The 17,653-nt window shown below is 41.9% G+C and overlaps 2 protein-coding genes across 3 annotated transcripts in view; one reads left to right on the top strand and one right to left on the bottom strand.

The window, feature by feature from the left end:
• LOC137850495 (CLIP-associating protein 1-like) overlaps nt 1-17,653 on the top strand; it is a 182,595-nt gene that overhangs the window by 26,991 nt on the left and 137,951 nt on the right. The gene's annotated exons all lie outside the window — the stretch shown is intronic.
• LOC137850488 (uncharacterized) lies at nt 9,708-15,134 on the bottom strand. 2 transcript variants are annotated; one of them, XR_011092550.1, is made up of 2 exons: nt 13,845-15,134; nt 9,708-10,174 (listed from the first exon to the last, which is right to left on the bottom strand). XR_011092550.1 is itself a non-coding variant. In XM_068670509.1 (2 exons), the coding sequence occupies exon 1, from the start codon at nt 11,435-11,437 to the stop codon at nt 10,508-10,510; it is 930 nt and encodes a 309-aa protein (XP_068526610.1). In that variant the 5' UTR covers nt 11,438-13,834; the 3' UTR covers nt 9,708-10,174; nt 10,394-10,507. The 2 variants fall into 2 exon arrangements, 1 of the variants encoding a protein (XP_068526610.1); XM_068670509.1 differs by lacking the exon at nt 13,845-15,134 and adding an exon at nt 10,394-13,834.

Raw genomic sequence — 17,653 nt, 5'->3', positions numbered from 1 at the left:
TTAAACTCTAATGTTTTGCTACAGTTAATGTTGGTTTTGAGAAGGAGAATAGGATGAAATGTTGTATACTGATGTTGTTTCAGCATCTTGGTGGGAAAAGGTACGGAATTAAGTTGGCCCCTGACTGAGCCTTTGATGTTGGCATTAGAGAAGTACAGGCTGGAGAAAGATAAAGGAAGTGTTAAAAGGGTTGTTGAAAGTGTTAAAGGTGTTTGAAGTTGAATGAGCAGGGAAAGAGGATGTAGGAATGTTAATAGTTCTGCCTCTGCTCTAGGCAGAGATCTTAAAATCATGGGTGTTAGCCCTTTGGGGCAAAGGGATCATGATGGGTCCGAGAGAGAGTTGTTATGGAAACAGAAAAGTAGTTAACTCTTAAAACAACCTGAGTTCATGTGCGAGCTCAGATTACCGATGGGACCGCTCAGGGAACTGTGGACAACTGCATTCCCCTGACCGACCCCACTGAGACCCTAATCATCCCTAAAATTATGAACGGCTAAGTAAATACTAAAATCTGGATGAATTGGGAATTGAGAATATGCTTCCAACAAGGTCTAAAAGAAACCCCTATGGAATTTTTGGACCAACTCTGAAATGTAATGAAAATAAATAAATAAATAAATAAATAAAGGTTTGGACCTGGCTTCGGAGGACAAGTTGACTAGCCTTTTTCTAGGGTAATCATTGGTCCCTGATTTTAACAGGAATAACGGGGACCTGGGGAATCTACCCTAGCGGATCCTCCACTGATTATAATGAAGCTAGGGGAGGAATGGAAGTGAAATTTCTTATTGATATGGGGCAACGTATTCAGTTCTAAATCAAGCATTAATGCCTTCACAGAATTATTATGTTAGGGTAAAAGATGTGTTGTGGTTTAACCCGGCTGGCAGCTAAACACCACGCAGCCGTTCGCTCACCCTCCCCCTCCCTCTCTGAGACGGGGGAGAGAAATGGAAAGTGAAGCCCGTGAGTTGAGATAAAGACAGTTTAATAAGACAAAATCTAACTGAAACCAGGACAAGGTGTAACCGAAAAGGCTTATTTTTGTGAACCTTTGAAGTACAAGTTAGGGAAACAATGGGGCATACACAGATTTTTATATACGCCTAACTCCTCATGGGCACTCTTAGGTAGAGATTTATTAGAGCAATTAGGAGCAGAAATTGTCATTGAAAAAGGGAAAATGAAATTAAGTATAGGAGAAGAACAACTAATAAACGTGTTAAGCTTGGCACTAATACAAACTGACCCTAAAAGTGAAATACCTTTACAGATCACAGATCAATATGTCCAGGAGTTTGGGCTACCGAAGTCCCTGGAAGAGCAAAAATGTGACCTTAATAATTATTAAATTAAAGCCAGGAGAGAAACCCGTTAAGGTTAAGTAATATCCTTTGAGGATAGAAGATAGGAAAGGAATTAAAGAGATAATTGATAGATTTATACAGTATGGATTATTGATTGAATGCGAATCAGAATACAATACACCCATATTGCCAATTAAAAAGGCAGATGGGAAAAGATATAGGCTAGTTCAGGATCTGAGGGCCATAAATAAGATCACTGAGGATATACATCCAGTAGTGGCAAACCCTTATACTTTGCTGACTAAATTAAGGGATAGTCAAGTCTGGTTTACCGTACTGGATTTAAAAGACGCCTTCTTCTGCCTAGGCTTAGCCACAGAAAGCCAAAACTTATTTGCCTTTGAATGGGAAAATCCCAATTCAGGCAGAAAAGACGCAGCTTACGTGGACATTACTACCTCAAGGATTCAAGAATAGCCCCACTATTTTTGGAAAACAATTAGCAAGGGAACTCGAAACATGGATGCCTCCGGACACTGAAGGTGCTTTGTTACAATATGTAGATGATCTCTTAATAGCTACCGAGACTAAAGGGAGCTGTATTCAATGGACTATAAGTTTTCTTAATTTTCTGGGTTTAAAATGGATATCAAGTCTCTTGACAGAAAGTCCAGCTGGCTCAACAAAGTGTGACCTATCTGGGATTTGAAATTTCGGGAGGACAACGAGAACTAGGAACTGAACATAAGGAAGTCATTTGCCGGACTCCAGAACCTCAAACGGTAAAGGAGCTACAAACCTTTTTAGGAATGACAGGTTGGTGTCGCCTTTGGATTTATAATTATGGACTAATGGTAAAGCCTCTATGTGAATTGATAAAGATTAACCAGTCAAAGTTAGTCTGGACTGGAGAAGCACAAAAAGTCTTTAAACAACTTAAACAAGAATTGATGATTTTTGAACAGGACGATGTGGAAATTGTGATAACTAATATTGTGAATCCAGCCTCTTTTCTTAGTGATGCTCCGGCGGAACCTGTGATTCATGATTGTTTAGAAACAATGGAGACTGTGTATTCTAATCGACCCGATCTTAAGGAAGAACTTTTAGAAGATGCTGACGAATCTTGGTATACTGATGGGAGCAGCTTTGTAAAACAAGGACAACGTAAGGCAGGATATGCTGTTACAACTGCTCAACAGGTAATCGAGTCTAAACCATTACCCCCTGGGACATCCGCCCAGAAAGCAGAGATAATTGCTCTTACACGAGCACTGGAACTAGCAGCAGGAAGGAAAATAAGTATTTGGACAGACTCTAAATATGCATTCGGCGTGGTACATGCTCATGGAGCGATATGGAAAGAACGTGGATTGCTGACTGCTCAGGGAAAACAAAAAGAAAACATGCTGAAGAAATTTTAAAATTGTTACAGGCTGTAAAACAATCAGAAAAGGTAGCTATGATGCATTGCCAAGGACACCAAAAGGGAAACTCTGATTTTGAAATTGGAAATCGATTGGCAGATCAGGAGGCTAAACAGGCAGCTGAAATAACTGAGGTGAAGGCATTGTCTTTAATACCAGACGGTAAAATCCAAACTATATATATGAACCAAAAAGCCAAATTATACAAAAGAAGACTTAAAATTAATTGAAGATTTGAAAGGTAAAATGAAACCAGATAGATGAGTATATTTAAAAGATAACTGTGTAATAATACCCTCTAATTTGATATGGCCCATAGTTCTTACAGAACACAATAAAACACATCGGGGAGCTGACACATTGCATAAGAGCAGACATTAGTGGAACAAAATTTATATACAACAATAAAACAAGTAACTCAACAATGTAGCATTTGCTTACACAATAACCCCAATACCAAGAATAGAATAAAATTTGGAATAATCAGTAAAGGAAATTATTCGGGGCAACTGTGGCAAATTGATTTTTCAGAACTCCCTAGAAAAGGGGGGTATTGTTATTTACTGGTTCTGACTGACATGATTTCAGGAAGGCCTGAAGCCTTTCCCTGTCGAACAAACAAAGCAAGAAGAAGTGGTTAAAGTCTTGTTAAATGAAATAATACCATGCTTTGGGATTCTAGTAGCAATGTCTTCTGATAGAGTTTCACATTTTTGTGTGCAAGTGGTACAACAGATAAGTAAGATTCTAAAGATATTCTAAAGACAACTACATACTCTTTATAGACCACAGGCAAGTGGACAGGTAGAAAAAATGAAATATTTAATTAAACAACAAATAGCTAAAATCGGACAAGAATCTAATTTGTCATGACCTCAATCCCTCCCTTTAGCATTACTTAGAATTTGAGTTAAACCTAGAATAAAAAGGGAATTTGAGTCCCTTTGAAATCTTATATGGAAGGCCGTATCCATTTCTATTTAGTGGAGAGGATCGAACGCAGTTAGGATTAGAATATTTATATGCATATATAACTGAACTTCAGAAATAATTAAATAAAGTACATAAATTTGTTCTCAGGACCTGGGCTAGATGGTTGGATCAACCAATCCACCCTTTTAAGCTCAGGGATTATATATATAAAGACTTTTTCAGGACAACCCCTAGAGGAGAAACGGAAAGAAAGTGGACGGGATCATACCAGGTATTACTGACAACACACACCGCCATTAAGATTAAGGAGCAAGCAGCTTGGATCCACGATTCAAGGGTGAAGAAGGCCCCGGCGACGATATGGACCACGACCCCAATTGGACCAGCAAAATTGCATTTTTCCAGATCCTAATGATTGTGGGGGTGTGGTTGTCAGATTTGGGATGGGCAGTTTGGGATGAGAACTTATACCTGTCCCTGATACAAACAATTTCTCAAGTAATTAATAAGACAAACTGTTGGGTATGCACCCATCTGCCGGAGCATGGGAATAAGGGTGTATCGTTAATCAGGATTCCCTTGCTTGCAAACTTACCTTGGACTAATTTGTGGGAAAACACATCTTGGGGTCGAAAATATGAAGAAGTTTTGGAACTAGAAGTGAGTAGCTTTGTGCCGTTGGAATCTTACTATGTATGTGTACAAAGGTGTAACCCACCTAGGGGTATGGGAAAACAGGATTGTATAAATACGGGTGCTACTTATGTGGGAAATCAGACATCTTGTAATCGAATAATTGATATTAGTACGACTAGCGGCTGGGCAAATTCAACCAGCTGGCCGGTTCCAGAAGGAAAAGGGTGGTATTGGCTATGCAATGATACAGCCCGTAAGGTCTTGCCCGAGAATTGGAAGGGAACTTGCACTCTTGGAGCAGTAGTCCCCAATTTGACCATACAGGATGTAGCACCTCGAGGTTATTTGAGAAATCATATCCGGAGAATTAGACGAAAAATTAACAATCCATTGATAGAGAGACACACCGCTTTTCATATTTTTGTTCGATGGTTTATGCCATGGTTAGGAGTGAGTGAATTGGAAAAGGCAATAGTTAATATTTCTGCAATTATAGAGAAGTTAGAAAACAAAACTCTGGATGCTATAAAGGCTCAACAAGAAGAGATATCTAGTTTATCACAGGTAGTAATACAAAATCGGATGGCCCTAGACTTGTTACTGGCCGCTCAAGGGGGAGTCTGTACAGTAATAAACACAAGTTGTTGTGTGTATGTAGATCAGAGTGGAAGGATCTCTACCGACCTGGAAGAAATATGGAAGCAGACAAGGGTCCTACATGAGATCAGTAAAGATGATCTTTCATGGAGTTTTAGTGAAATATGGAATAAGTTAACCTCCTGGTTGCCCAATTTCCAATGCTTGAAACAAGTGTTCATTGCTCTATAACATTAGTAGTGTTAGGAATATTTGTGTGCATGTTGTTTAGATGCCTGCTTTGTTGTGTTACTGTAAATAATGAAAGTATCTGATGCAAAAGAATTTGCATGGGAAAAGAAAAGGGGGGATTGATTAAGGAGGCATTGGGGAGGCATTGGGGAGGCATTGGGGAGGCAGGGACAATCCCCAGACATGGACTGTATATCTCGAAACAAGACACTGGAACTCATGATAAGGAAGCGGCAGACGGACAGAGAAACAAATGTAAGGACTATAAATCTCAAAATTGGACATTGGAATTCATTATAAAGATACAACAAACAGAAGAATTGGCAACAACCAGCTCTCGCAATTAAGAAACGTGCCAATTCAGCAGATTCCTGACCAAAGGTGAAAAGTACACTGTGAGGAAGACTCGGGGTCTTCCTCCCAAAGACCCCTGCCCACGTCCCAAAGACCCCTGCCCACAATTCTTGGGAGGCTCTACGCAGGCGCAAGGTGCCAAAAGGCTAATTAGCATGAGAAGCGAGGGAAGGCGGGGATAGGTAATGCATATGTATAGGCGCTTGTAGAATATTGATAGATTGATTGTATAAATTCAAGACTGCTTTCCGCTTTGGGTATGCACGATAGGCGGAGAGATCCCCCGTGCATCCAGCGCTGCAATAAAGAATATACCACTTAAAGGAATTTCGGCTTCGATCTTTGAATCAGATGTAAAACCCAGTAGTAGGCTGTGCAACAGAAAGACATGGAATTAACATGATAAATGGAGCAATTTCAGAAATGTGCTTTTCCTTAGTTCTGTTTTCATGGAGGGTGACATTTCAGCCTTATATGGAGAGCCTGCCTAAAACCTGGGCAATGTTAATGTACAATTTAAGCTCTAACTCTTTGACTTATTTGTAACTGCTGTCAGAATAGTATTGTTTTGGACTAGTCATGATGGCGCTGAATTTCACCCTTTGGGTTTATATTATCATACTTAATGTTGCAACAACCAGGTGAAAACTGAGTCTGAATATGACTACGCTCTCCAAGTATGCCTCCCTGACGAAGACCTTTTTGCATTCCTTATCTGGTTACATCTAAAGTTGATGATGCTTTTACATAACATTTATTAGTTCCATAAATGAAAGAAAAGACCCAATTTAGGTGTGTTCTGCAGAAAACAAACACTACTACTGTGACTCACCTGCCCAGCATATATTATGTTATTCTTGATTTGTGCATAGCACAGCTGCCTTGGAGGAAAAGTAGGAGTTTTGAGGATGTCTTAGTTTGTGATGCTGATGTGCCTGCTCCTGTCTGCTCAAAAGTGCACTGAGCGAGGAGCAAACAAGGTGAGAGACAGAGTTCAGTGAAAGGGTGCTACAGATCATAAGTGTGTGTGTGTGTATACACACACAAATATTGCATTTTTCAAAGGTTTGCAAATTGTGCAGTTTCATGTTCCAGATATTTCAACAAAATGTGTATATTTGAAGCTGAGTTTTCTTGAATTCTGAATCAGAAAAGAATTATAAATATGTTTTACGAATCTGTTGCCTCAGTACTTAGGATTGTATAAACAAACTATGCAGAAAATGCTCTACTCTTTCTGGAGAGTAACATACTTACGTGAGGGTTAAATTAAAAACTAGTTTAATGAAGGAACAGATTTTTCTGCCAAACTTCCATCAACTTCAAAACAAAGAATTTAAAAAGACGATATTTCAAAACTAATTGCTTGACAATGTCCTGCTAGCTAATGACCTAAGCATATAAGAAACCCAATGTGACTACCATTTGTTGACATGGATCTCTTGAGTTTGGTATATTTTTTTTTATTTTAAAAGGGGGTGGAGATGTGGGACAAGAGGGAACTAATCCAGAAGAAACACATCTTGCAGGATTTAAGGTTTTTGCATTTTAGACACACATTTTTGAACATGGCACAGAAGAGAACAAAGGAGCAAGGGTTGTTCCTCATGTATTTATTCTTAAATCCTGAGGGAAGGGTGGAATTAATTTCATTCATGTTTTGAAAGATGGTTGTTTCCTCTAGCCTATTCCAAATGTTTTCTGAAGACAATTTTTATATGTAATTGCCTTTTTTTCAATGATCTTGAAAAAGGGAAATACAAAGGTTAACTTAGCCTTCAGCGTGAACCCTTGTAACGTTCTTAATCACAAGAAAAGAGTACTTCAGATGTGTAAACACAGAGTGTAAGCCTTTTATAAGAAGCAGCATAGTTGATACTAATAGCAGGACTGACATAAAACTGTGCTGTTAACGTGTATGAGTGCATACTTGTGTGTTGTTATAAATGGCTCAGGATTCAAATTAGGATTAAATAAAAAAATAGGATTTATTAAAAGAATATAAAGGAATAGAGGTAAGCAAACAGCGCTGGGTGCACCGGGAGTCTCCGCTCCACCAGGACGCACACCAGTTACATCAAGCAGCTGATTTTTATGCACCTAGACTAATACATATTCATTACTACTTCTAAAAAAGTAGATTATTATAATTAGCTTCCGGGGTCCAGTTCCTCCTACTGGAGCATGCGCATCAGTCTCCTCTGGGGGTCTCTAGGGGTCTTTCATGCTGAAGGCTCGTAGTCTTCCTCTCACCCTTTGTACTTACTCGGCACTATTCCAAGTTTATGGAACACTCTCTGTACACTCTCCGCAGGTCTTGTCTCCCAACCGTCCTTCAGCTTCTTCTTTCTTCCTCTTAATCTCTTGGCCCCCCTGGCCAGATACCAAGGATCCCATAACAGTCACCAGCAGTCACCGGTTATTATCAGTTGTTCTGAAACTCCCAAACAGGTTGGCGATTCACAAGCAATTAAAACATTCTTTCCCAGCTATTCACAGTCATCTACATAACATCTATAGCAGTGTTAAATCAATCTCGACAGAGAAGACAGAAAAGAAAAACTGTAACTGTTAGAACTAGAAGTCAGGAATAACAAAAGCAAACAGGTTCATAAATTTAAGGAGTGTTTTCTGAAGACGTGATAAACTGACTGGAATGAGGGGGAGACCGGAGCACACTGCATCTGTGGTTCAAGAATTAAATTGCCAGTGCAGGGCCCAGAGGCAGGCAGGATTCAAACAGAATTATTGCAATTATTACATTATTACAGACTTATTTATTTATGGACACGAATTTATGGACACGAATTGGAATTGTTAAAACATTCCTCACAATCCCTTATCTTCTTTTTAATATCCCCAATTCGTGTCTCTTCTGTTATTAATAATTGGATTTCATCAGTTTGTTCTCGGTTTGTTCTCCAATCCTTAAGCATCATAATTGACATATTCCCTTCCTTTCTTAATGAAGTTATTACCAATGTACTATTTATCACCCGGCGTATTAATAATGTAAAACAAGGTATCATACAAGGTACAAATAATAACGTCATTACACCACATAACAAAAAAAAAATAACATTCTTCTAACCCATGGTCCACCAGGCAGCCATGAAAATAAATCCCATTCCATATCCTCCCAGGTTTGTGTTGGGACGTGGGCTAATTTTCTAATTTCCTTGGTTATCTTTTTAACTACTTTTCCATTATCGTCAATTCGTAAGCAACAATTAGAATAATTTAGTTTACCACACACACCCCCTTCTTCTGCTAGTAAATAGTCTAAGACCATTCTATGTTGGAAAATAGCATTCCTCATCTGGGTAGATTGGTCAGCTAAGAGATCCAGAGCTGTTGCTGTTTGATTAGTTATTAATTCGAGAACTGCTTGTAACCTAATTATGCGATTCAAATTATAAATAGGTTCTCGAGCTCCAGATATTACCTCATTTGGATTCCATGTAGCTGGTCCATAATACTGTATGATTCTTTCAGGAGGCCATTCGTTTTCTCTCCATTTTTGAGCACTACCTCCGGCTAAAGAGGTATCAATGTATCGTTTCTCCCTATCAATATCAATATCATCATATAATTTTATTCCCAAGTGATTCCCTTGTATTTGAGATAATAAAAAGAATAAAGGTCTTATGTATCCCACGTAACATACTCCTGACCAATCTTTTGGTAGCCTTTTGTAGGCCCGTTTGCCACATACCCAATAATGTCCTTTTAAAGCCCACACCCCATTTGGAAAAGGACCGTCCCACTCCTTTTTATTCCTTGGGGCATGAAAATACAAGGTGTTCTCATTACCAAGAGGCCCCGTTACAATGTTTGCCTCATTAATGCTTGTATACATACACTTCCAAGCCCCCGCACTAGATTCCCACTCACAATTACAACTAATTTCTCCTTCACGATTTGTCATATTACGAGCTGACCAGAAATGTTTAAAAGAAACTTGTGTCCCATTCTCATTTTGCCACCTCCAGCGGTAGACTTTTACCACATGCTGTTCACTGGTGGTGTTATCACGCTGACAACTCAAAATTTGAACGTCAAATTGTCCTTTTGATTGTGCTCTTGCCATGGCTTTACACCCAGGCCCAAAAAATTCCTTAGATGAGCATCTCAGCCAAGTCCCGTTTTTTAGCTGGACATGTGTGGTATTCCATTTCCCTTTACTTGCTGTACAGTTTATAGGTCCACATTCAGTACATTCATATCCAGGGGACAGAGTCCATTTACAAATGCTTTCTCCTACTTTTACTGTTCCTGTTCGGTTTAAACAATATATACCTTTTCTTGATGAATGCAATTGCCACGGGTCCTCCTCCTCTTTCCAGAACTGTGTTCCATCATGAACCTCACTCAAATTACTAACCCACCACTTAGGTTCGACTGGGCCAGCTACCCAAGGCCAACTTTCAGCTTCTCCTGGTCCTCCACAAACCCAGCAATTGCTAAGATTAAAAGCCTTAGCCACTTCCTCCCCCAAAATAAAAAAATTATTTCCATGGCTCAATTGCCCTTGTAAGAATAGTACCAGGAAGTATAACATCCTTCTGCGTCGTCCAGCGAGTATCGTAAAGGTGTGAGAAATGCCTTGGGGTTGGATCCACCTCCAGAATCTGTTTAAACTCGTGTCACTGTTCGGCTTTCGAGAGTGATTCAGCTCCTGGAAAACTAATTACAATAGGTTAAAAAAAAAACAACAAAATTCTTACTATATACATACATTTTCCGTTTGCTCATTTGTTTCTTTCTCTGGGACAGCTTGATTTCAGTGCGGGAGAAGTCCGGTAGAGGCCCTCACACTCGGCAGTCAATACCCATAGGGGTTGCCTCCCTCGGTAGACTATACACACCGCAGTGGAGAATCCTGCCCCGGTCTTGCCTTCTCACCTTTCTTCATTGCGGGCTTGCTTGTCCCCTTCTTCTGGTGTTTCATGTAAAGCATGCCCTATTTCCGGAATATTAGTTCTTTTTAGTTTTAATTTCAGTTCCCCAGGAGCGGACTCAACCCTCCAAGTTTTGGTATTTATTGGTCCTTTTACTCTGGATGCATGGGTCCCTTTCTGCAGTTCTCACAGCTGTTTCAGTAGTCAGTAAAACAAGGTACAGTCCCTCACACCCATGCCCTTGAGCCAAAAGCAAAAAGTCAATAGCAGCTTGATCCTGTAAGAGCGCATGTCGCAGACTATTTTGATCTGGTAACATCTCCTCAAGTATCTCTGTCATGGCATAGGCTTGCTTCTTGGCCCAGCATACCAATTTTTCTAAGTTGTTACGTGCGGCCGCAGATGCCACTCCAAGCACTAAAATTGCCAATGCTGCTCTAGCTGCAACCCCACACAATTCAACATTATCATTGCTATCCGGTACAAGCAATGCCCATTTATGTCTGGTGATCTCACGCAACTGTAACAAGCTAAGAGCAAATACAATGAGTTTATCTAAGTAACATGGACATCTGATAGCATTTGCAGCGATACCTTGCCAGGCCCTATCCCCACAAATCAGAAAAACATCAGGAGGTAAGGCCAAAGCTGTACAATTGTTCCAAACACTGTAGTTGTTACCCCTTGTCTCCATGTTATGAACCCCTAAACCCTGCTTAGCAGCGTCATTGTAATCACAGGTGTTATTTGTGTTTTTGTACCAGTATGGCCCTTTCCCAGTTCCTGTAGCAGGATTCATCTGATAGCCACGGCTACGTTCACATTTGTAGCCACCTTTCAGGTTGATACAGATTTGACTACAGATACCAGGGTTTCGACATTCATCAATTCCACAGTTTCTCTTTTCTACAAAGTCAAACCCAGCTGGACAGTCACATTCATTTATGTTGCATTCCTTCAGGGGCTCATCACCCCAGTCCTTGCAGTCTCTCTGCTGGTTACACACTTTATTGATATCTATGCACACAAAGTCAGATTCAGTACACATCTTCTTCACACAAGCACTCTCATCACTGCCATCTGAGCAGTCTTCACATTTTACTCTAGCACCGTTGGCAGCAGTGCACAGTCAGGTGAAGGCGAGCAGCAGGCAGAGCACCCCGCACCGTCACCTGTGTCACTTATACTACTCCTATTACCCATGCTGTTAGTGTCAGTGGCATCCTCCTTGTACCGTTTCTGTCTTTGTCTCCCCCCTTTTCTTTTTGTCACTGGCCATTCACCACAAATGGATAAGACACATGATTACTAGTTAGGAAAGAGAGTGTAACGTCTGCTATACGGCTGCAGGCAGTGCCAGCTTCAACCTTAGGTTTGTGAAAGAGCCTGCCGGTGGTCATTTGGCAGTGTAATCTGCGTCTCTGCACTCCTGCCCTGCAATAGAGCTAAGTCGTCATTAGTAATAGTTATAACACCGATCTGGGGACGAATAGTCTTTTTTATATTGCAAGATAAACCTTTTATAAAAAGAATGCTAGAGTGAAGCAGCACAGCCGCTGCTGCCGCTGCCTCCATGGTTATGTCAGACAGGCTGCAGGGTCCTGATGTCCGTCCCTCTGCTCTGTGCCAACTCGCCTCACGGTGAGGGTCAGCTACCGGTGTCCACTGACGCCTCTGGTCTCCCGTAGCAACTCGATCTCGGATGTTCTGCAATTACTTCAATTTCCCCGCGTTTTGCAGCTTCTGTCAGGTCTATTCTGTGTCTCTCAGAGCCGTCCGTGGCTCTGCAGCGTCTCTCAGGGCTCTCTCCGTCCAGCGGTAGTCCCTCCGTAGTGTCTCGGGCCTCCCAGCGCCGCTCCGATGTCCCTCGGCACCGCTCCGGTCTCTCGGCCTGTTCAGGTCTCAGCGAGTCTGGGTCTCAGTGAGTCCAGGTCTCGGCCTGTGCGGGCCTCATATGTTGCAGGAAGCATGTCATATCATGCTCCTGCCTTTTTCTTGTCACAGTCAAAACATTTAAGAGCAAAAATAGGATACACAAGATACACAAGATACACCGGGCCCATATATTAGGCACCACCACTCAAAACTTGGATAAAACAGCACTTCTTTTCAGTCTGTCAAGCACTTCGTTCGTCTCTGCCCACTCCCTTGCAGAGAGTAAGGAACAACGGATCGGAACTCTGCACTCGCTTTGCAGCAACGCTGCGTCTCACTCACACAGCACACTCGCACACGGAGGCCTCCAGCACATCTCATTCATACCACAGGAATATAATTTAGAATGATAACCAACCAAATAAGTATTGTCTCTGACTGTGTTCTTCATGAAGTGACTTGTAACACTTTGTTTCAAACCCTTACACTTACACAAATACTTTCAACACAAAATACATACATAAAAACACATACAATTATTAACACTCCAGTTAGTATCCCTCCAGCAGCTGAAAACATACCGTTTGTCTGCGGTTTCAGGAGATCTTTGCTCCTGCGGTGAGCAGCCGAGAGTGGAGTCCCCTCCGAGCAAAAACACTCAGGGTGCACCTAGGGGCGTCCACGCTGCAGCCGATCCCACAGCCGAGCAGAGTGTCTCCTGCCTGGCTCACCAAAATGACTCACAGAAAGCTGACTCCACAATCAGTAAGATTGTAAAGTAGGTATGTTTACTCAGTTCCGTGCAGCACGGGGCGGGTAGTCCCCCCAAAGTCGTGCAGGCCTAACGTGACAAATTGCTTTATTAAAAAGTTACATATACATAAACATTCCTATACATATGCATAACCTGTCCCTTTGTGAACACTCCTCCTTATTTCAGACACCTTGGTTAAACTCTGAACCATGAGGTTTTTAATCTGGTTCTCGGGGCCCGAGAGGCTCCTGTTATCTGGTGGTATAAGTGCAGCACAGGCACAAATGTAGCACATATTCATTCTTAATCAATTGCTCTCTAATTTCTAATTCCAATGTTTCAGCTTGCTCTTTTCCAGATCCACGGGTATTCTACTATTAATGTTCAAAGCCTGACAGACCCCGTCCTCCATGGATCAAAATACAGGGGGTCTTAAGGGTTCTTTTGGTCATTCTGTCATAAAATACTGGATCATTTTTAATTTACTCTTTAATTTTCTGGGGCCCCTATTGTTCCAATTTCTAATCATTATTCATAATGGACTTTTTGGTCATATATCTGGTAATTTGCTCCCTTTCTGGTCCTTGGTCTTCGATTTTATCTGACCCATCCGGGAATTTTACTAGTGGCAATTCCCCCAGCCCTTGGCTGCCCAGTGAGAGTGTCTTGCAGGGGGTTTAGGACCTATCACCCACCCACGTATCCCTCTTCTCACCAGCCCAGCCCCCCCGACAGGAGATTAGAACCAGTGAGAAAACAAAAAGACCTCCACGCTGACTTTAGAAGTCTCAGTTACACTCTCACACACAAAAAATGGCAACCGTACCCTTACCCAACCGGACGGTATCTTACGAATCAGTCGTCTTCGTCCAGACTGTCCAGACTCCAATCGGACGGTATCCACCAGCGTCTTCATCTGGGATCGAACCAGACGGTATCCAAACGACTGTCGTCTTCGTCCGGTTTGATCCCGGACACCGGAATCCAACCGAACGGTATCCAAACGACTCTGTCGTCTTCGTCCGGATCTTCGCGCGCAGAATTACGGGCAAAAAACAGCCGGCAACAAGGGAGCTCAAAAAAAATCAAATTCTTTGCTTACCTTTATTCAGGTTCAGGATGGCATTAGTCCCGATCTGACTCAAACAGGAGCCACCAAACGGTGGGGCGCCTCTCCTCGATTAAATCAGAATTCAGCAACTATAACCATCCCGGACGAGCCCCCAAATTGTTATAAATGGCTCAGGATTCAAATTAGGATTAAATAAAAAAATAGGATTTATTAAAAGAATATAAAGGAATAGAGGTAAGCAAACAGCGCTGGGTGCACCGGGAGTCTCCGCTCCACCAGGACGCACACCAGTTACATCAAGCAGCTGATTTTTATGCACCTAGACTAATACATATTCATTACTACTTCTAAAAAAGTAGATTATTATAATTAGCTTCCGGGGTCCAGTTCCTCCTACTGGAGCATGCGCATCAGTCTCCTCTGGGGGTCTCTAGGGGTCTTTCATGCTGAAGGCTCGTAGTCTTCCTCTCACCCTTTGTACTTACTCGGCACTATTCCAAGTTTATGGAACACTCTCTGTACACTCTCCGCAGGTCTTGTCTCCCAACCGTCCTTCAGCTTCTTCTTTCTTCCTCTTAATCTCTTGGCCCCCCTGGCCAGATACCAAGGATCCCATAACAGTCACCAGCAGTCACCGGTTATTATCAGTTGTTCTGAAACTCCCAAACAGGTTGGCGATTCACAAGCAATTAAAACATTCTTTCCCAGCTATTCACAGTCATCTACATAACATCTATAGCAGTGTTAAATCAATCTCGACAGAGAAGACAGAAAAGAAAAACTGTAACTGTTAGAACTAGAAGTCAGGAATAACAAAAGCAAACAGGTTCATAAATTTAAGGAGTGTTTTCTGAAGACGTGATAAACTGACTGGAATGAGGGGGAGACCGGAGCACACTGCATCTGTGGTTCAAGAATTAAATTGCCAGTGCAGGGCCCAGAGGCAGGCAGGATTCAAACAGAATTATTGCAATTATTACATTATTACAGACTTATTTATTTATGGACACGAATTTATGGACACGAATTGGAATTGTTAAAACATTCCTCACAGTGTGTCCAGTAACAGTAGGAGAAAGCAACATTTTTCTGAATGGTGATCTTGTTTAAAACAAGCACATCGCTCATTATTTAAAGCAGTGCAGACATAAATGCTAAAAAAAAACATTTCAGATCCCAAGTGTAGGCAGAGGATTATTTACAACAACACTTCACAAGTCATATTGGAGTAGTCATTGGGATTTTAATACGTATTTCACAATGTGGCCAATCTTTAAGACTTTACGACCTGATACGTACAAGCTACCAGTGGCTTTTATAGAAGGATATTCTGATGCTACTAAGCAGACTTAGTCTTTCAAAGCTTTAATTAAAAAACGACATTCTGGCTGCCGATATTTTAGCTACCCATAGGTTGTGGGGCAAAATAACACCTGAGCTTCTCTACAAAACCTAAAGAGTGGCATTACAGGGTCACGGCAGCTCCTCGCTATGGCTGAGGCCTCACCCCGCGGTGGCCAGCCAGCCATGCCGAGCTCTTCGAGGACACTGGGCTCCATCTACTGGCGTGAGGGAGAAGGCTCCTGGGCGCCACCTCCTCCCCTTGCTACCAACACTTTCTGGGGCCCTGCAAGCCAGCACTGAATGAGTTTTGGTGGCTTAGATCAACTTGTGAGGCTGTTTTTGTGCTGGGAAGAGTTGCGATGGTTAGCCTGTGATATCACCTTCCTTCCTCTCCTCCATCGCCATTGAGGCACTTTCATTCATCATTGGGTGTGGGGGCTGAGCTCACCTTTCGGCCTTTGAAGAGCTGGGGTGACAAGGCCAAGTATCTCCGAGTCACCCAGTGCTCAAACCATAACTAACTGTAGCTGCCAGCTCTTTTGTCTGAGCAGTAACTGTTGTGTGTGAAGCTGTGGGCTTATGGGGGGCAAGCATGCAAAAATCTATTGCTAATGTTGGAGGTTAACGTCATTTGCTACCTGCACTTGGTCATGTCTTGTCAGCAGTTTGAATCATAAGCTAAAAAAAAACCTTTGAAGTGGAAAAAAAGTCCAGATATCCAAACTGTGTTGAGGTCATCCATCCAGTAAAAGCAGGTTGTCTCAAACAGATCTTTAACTGCAGTGCCTGTGGATCTGCATGGCTAACTAGCTAGAAGATCTCCAGGGGAAATTTTTTCTTCAATGTAACCAAAATACATCATTTGGATTTTGACTTCTTACTATTACAGAAAGCTGATTTCATGATGCAAAAAGCATTTGTTTCAAAGCATGACAATACAGGATGCTCAGTGTTGTTCATTTCCCTACAGAGACATGACTTATGAAATTGTTTCATTTTGAGCAGCATTACCGTTTCAAATGGAAAATGATTCAGCCAAGGGCTTTCCAAATTTATCATTATTTCTTCAGCTTCTGAAAGTAATAACAGAAAAAGTATCTAAACATTGTATGTAGATGTAGTCTAATCTTTTAAAGGGCAGAGAAACTACATTGACCCTACTTTTCCACCTGTAAAACTAACCTTTTTCACCCAAAGCCATGTTTTACAGTCAGCTTTTTGCCATGGTTCACATTCATGCAGCTCAAGGAATCGTCTATGTCTTCCAGCTGCAGAAGGAGGATAGGGGGAACTAAAGTTACACTGGGAGGAAAGTGAGGTCTTCTGGAATAAAGATTAGTCCATGTGTAGGTTTTCAGGAGTTGTAAAGGCAGACCTGAGCCTCAAAGACCTAATGATCACAAGCCAGCAATGTTGGCGCTGCATGCAAAACATGGCCAACTCTCTCAAGCTTCACCAAGTGCACAGTCAGGTATCTCCAGTGTTCATTAATAAATTGCAGCTGTTGCATCTCTTCTCAAGATGCAGGAAAGCAGGCAGCTTCTGAGCTCAACAAACAGGTATTTCAATGTATATCCTGGGAGTTGTTTCCCTCCCTACTCCCTCATTATTGTTTTCCTAGGGAAAACTGTGGCCAGGACTCTTTCCTCCAGTTATAAACCTTCTCCTAATTCCTAGCCTAATTGTATTAATGGGCCATTTATACTCGTTCTGCCCCTGCCCCAACTCCACACTATAAATCATCTCCCTTTGCTGGTGATTACTCCTGCAGGGTGTTGACAGGTTCAAGTTAGACACACAGCTTGGCAGCCTTCCTTCTGCCCAGCTAAGCGAAGCCCATCAGCCAGCTCCCTTGGCCCTCTCTCACACAACGACCTCCTCTGATCTTTTTCAGTGTTGTCTTCTGGGCCTGCCCTGACTGACTCCTTTCCTTCAATATGAGGTGCCACAGTACCATGAAGTATGTCAGAGGAGGGCTCACCAGGCCCTTACAGACAGGCTATTTCTCTTTTGTAATCTCTAAGACTTAAAGGAACTACCTTACCTGATTAAACACTAAGATCATGTTCCTATCTTTTTTTTTTTTTCCCTCCTGCTTTATTTACATCTACAGAGCTTATGATAACGCCTACGGCAGCACAGGAAACTAATACTCTCAAGTCCTCCTTGGCAATGTCTCCCAGGTGAAGGTGCCTTATGAGGACAAAATGCTGGCCACA

The sequence above is a fragment of the Anas acuta genome, chromosome 2 (assembly GCF_963932015.1).
Source record: "Anas acuta chromosome 2, bAnaAcu1.1, whole genome shotgun sequence".
NCBI lineage: Eukaryota > Metazoa > Chordata > Aves > Anseriformes > Anatidae > Anas > Anas acuta.
Note: the sequence above shows the minus strand (reverse complement) of the source record. Positions and strands in the feature narration are given on the sequence as shown.